The sequence below is a fragment of the Carlito syrichta genome, unplaced genomic scaffold (genome assembly GCF_000164805.1).
Source record: "Carlito syrichta isolate Samal-C Ts95f unplaced genomic scaffold, Tarsius_syrichta-2.0.1 Scaffold144740, whole genome shotgun sequence".
Lineage (NCBI taxonomy): Eukaryota > Metazoa > Chordata > Mammalia > Primates > Tarsiidae > Carlito > Carlito syrichta.
The window spans coordinates 16,256-18,935 of NW_007088836.1; the positions used below are offsets into that span (position 1 = coordinate 16,256).

At 58.8% G+C, this 2,680-nt stretch overlaps 1 protein-coding gene across 1 annotated transcript in view; it reads right to left on the reverse strand.

Moving 5' to 3' along the window:
* The window catches only part of LOC103251750 (epidermal growth factor receptor kinase substrate 8-like protein 2), a gene marked incomplete at both ends in the record, with an annotated part of 15,747 nt that extends 13,802 nt beyond the window's left edge, over window positions 1-1,945 (reverse strand). Inside the window, one exon of the mRNA XM_021708722.1 lies at window positions 1,862-1,945. Within this exon, the coding sequence (XP_021564397.1) occupies window positions 1,862-1,945 (84 nt within the window). The remainder of the gene's footprint in view (window positions 1-1,861) is intronic.
* Between the last annotated feature and the right edge of the window lie 735 nt (window positions 1,946-2,680).

Below are 2,680 nucleotides of genomic sequence, written 5' to 3' on the forward strand. Positions count from 1 at the left end.
AAAAAAAAAAAAAAAAAAGAATTAGCTAGCTGTGGTGGCTTGCACCTGTCGTCTCAGTTACTCTGAAAGTTGAGGTCCAAGGACTGCTTGAGCCCTGCAGTAAGCTATGATCATGCCATTGCATGGGCGGGTGACAGAGCAAAACCCTAATCACTAAATATAAAAAAATACAATTTGCAACATCTCATAACAACCAAATACTGAAGGAATAATACTCCAAAAGACATGCGAGATCTCTGCGATGAAAGCCACAAAAGAGCAAAAGAAGATGACCAAAGAGAGATACCATGTTCATGGATGAGCAAACTCAGTGTGGCTGAGATGTCAATTCTCCACAAATTGATTCATGGATTTCACTCAATGCCAATCAAAATTCGAGTAGGCTTTTCTAGAGTACCTTGATACTCACCCTTCCTCTGGGCCTGTTTCCTCATCAGGGTAAGGCAGGAAAACCCCACCCATTCCCTGACTCTGTTGGCTGCAGGGCAGGCAGGAAGGGGTGCCGCTGGGCCTTTCACAACAGCTGGGCAAGGCCAAGCCAGCTTGGACCAAAGTCCAGGAGCCAACTGGGAGGCCCTAGGTGGTTCCTCCCCGAGGAGGACAAAGTCCCACCCCTGAGAAAAGTGACAGAGTTTCCCAGGAAGAAGGGACCAGAGCTGACCTGTCTGCCCCTCAATGCCCTGCCCTTGGACAGCCGTCACTAGCCTGGCCACACACAGCAGCCCAGCCTGTCCAATTGGCTGGGAGGGCCCTGGTCACCCAAATACAGCCTGATTCAAGAGCTTGGGGACTCCAGATGGTTCTGTGGACCCATTCTAGAGACAGGGAAGCTGAGGCTCGAAGAACAGTGACTTGCCTCACCTCTGTCAGTGTAGCATCCCATGTGGGTTGGGGAGACAGCAAGAGGGAACCAGGAAGCAGGGCAGGACCACAGCCAGGGCTGGCGGTGGTGGAGGCCTCAGCCCCAGGCTCCCCTCCCTCCCCTCGTCCTAGTCCCCCAGGCTTGGACCGTGGCCAGGAGCCCAGCCACCTCCCAGGCACAGGGAAGTCATTTTATCGAGATGGAGTCCCGCTACGCTGCCCAGGTTGGAGAGCAGTGGTTGTTCAGAAGTGTGATCCCAGCTCACGCCAGCACTGAACTCCTGAGCTCAAGCGACCCTCCCCACTCAGCCTCCAGAGTCACTGGGCCACACCTTCAGGCGAGGAAGATCATTTAAATAACAGGTTTCCACCTCATCTCTACAAAAAAATAAAAAAATCAGCTGGGCGTGGTAGCGCGCGCCTGTAATTCCAGCTACTCGGAAGGCTGAGATGGAAGGATTGCGGAGCCCAGCAGGTCGAGGCTGCGGTGGCCGGGAGCGGCCACTGCACTCCAGTCTGGGCGACAGAGTGAGACTCCAACTCAAAAAAAAAATAACAGGTTTCCTGCGTTCTGTGTGTGAATGAACACTAATGAGGAGAAGCTCTCCTGAGCTGGCAGCTAGTTCAGTGATGCAGGTAACTGATCCAGCCTCAGAACGGGCCCTCCAAGGCCTCCCCCAGCCTCCACAAAGGGCGGCTTTGTTCTGCCTCCTCCCTCCTGATCCAGTTCCTTGTTTTGGGGCCAGGATGACAACTTCCTCCCACTGGTTCTTCCATTCAGGGTGCAACGCACAACACTTGGGTGTTTCCCCAGCATACCCTGGGCGGCGGCAGCCCCTGGCACACCCAGGGCGGGCTCTCAGCACCCTCAGACCGCGAGCTCCCAGGGCTGGAGGGAGGCTTCCTGGGCGCTCTGGACTGGCTGGAGCATCCCAGCTCTGGCCCCTCGCCCCTCTCCCGAGAGCCCCAGGCCGGGAGGTGCCCCTGGCGCAGGTCTCACCTGGACGTGGTACTGAGAGGTCTCGTGCATGATGACGTTGGAGTTGGAATATTTCTTCCTCTGCTCTGAATGGGGAGATGCTGGTCACTCAACCCCGGGCGGGACACCCAGCCCCCCACATCCATTTGGGTCTGGACCCCCAGGGGACTGCAGGAAGGACTCAGGTGTGACATGTGAGGCCCATCCTGGGGGTCAGCAGGATCTGCAGGGAGCCCTCTGCCTCCCCCAGGAAGCCCCCCAGGGGAGCTTCCCTTGGAGAAGCCCCCCTTAGAGGTCAGTGGCTCTGAGGTGAGGGACTTGCTCAGAGTGGCGGCGGGGCAGCCTGTGCCTGGGGGATGTCTGTCCTGGAGGGCAGGGGGACAGCAGGGGACCACCCGGTGCTTCCTCTCGCAGGGAGCTGCCAGCTACACTCTCCCAGCACCTCCCCCGTCCTCTCGCTTTCCAGACTGGGCCCCAGGGAGGGGCGTGTCGTGGGGAGGGCAGGGCTGGGGACGGTGGGGGCCAGCCAGGCCCCCCCAGCAGACACCTGGCTGCCTGTCCTGCCAGACCCCCGTGCGGTCGGGTTGCAGTGAGGAGCACAGAGTCATCAATATTGATGCTTCTTGAATTATTAGTAAAGCCTCTCCCCTTACGTGGGGGAGGGGAAGTGCCTGAGCTTGGGTGGGGCCGGGCGCTGTGGGTCACTGGGGTCTAGAGGCCTCCCTGGGCAGCCAGGGCTCCTCTGGGCTGGGGCCCAGCTGCAGCCTCAGGACAGCAGGGCAGTTCCCCGCCCGGGACGCGACGCCCGCGACGCCCACTTCCCCCGCGACGTCCAGCTGT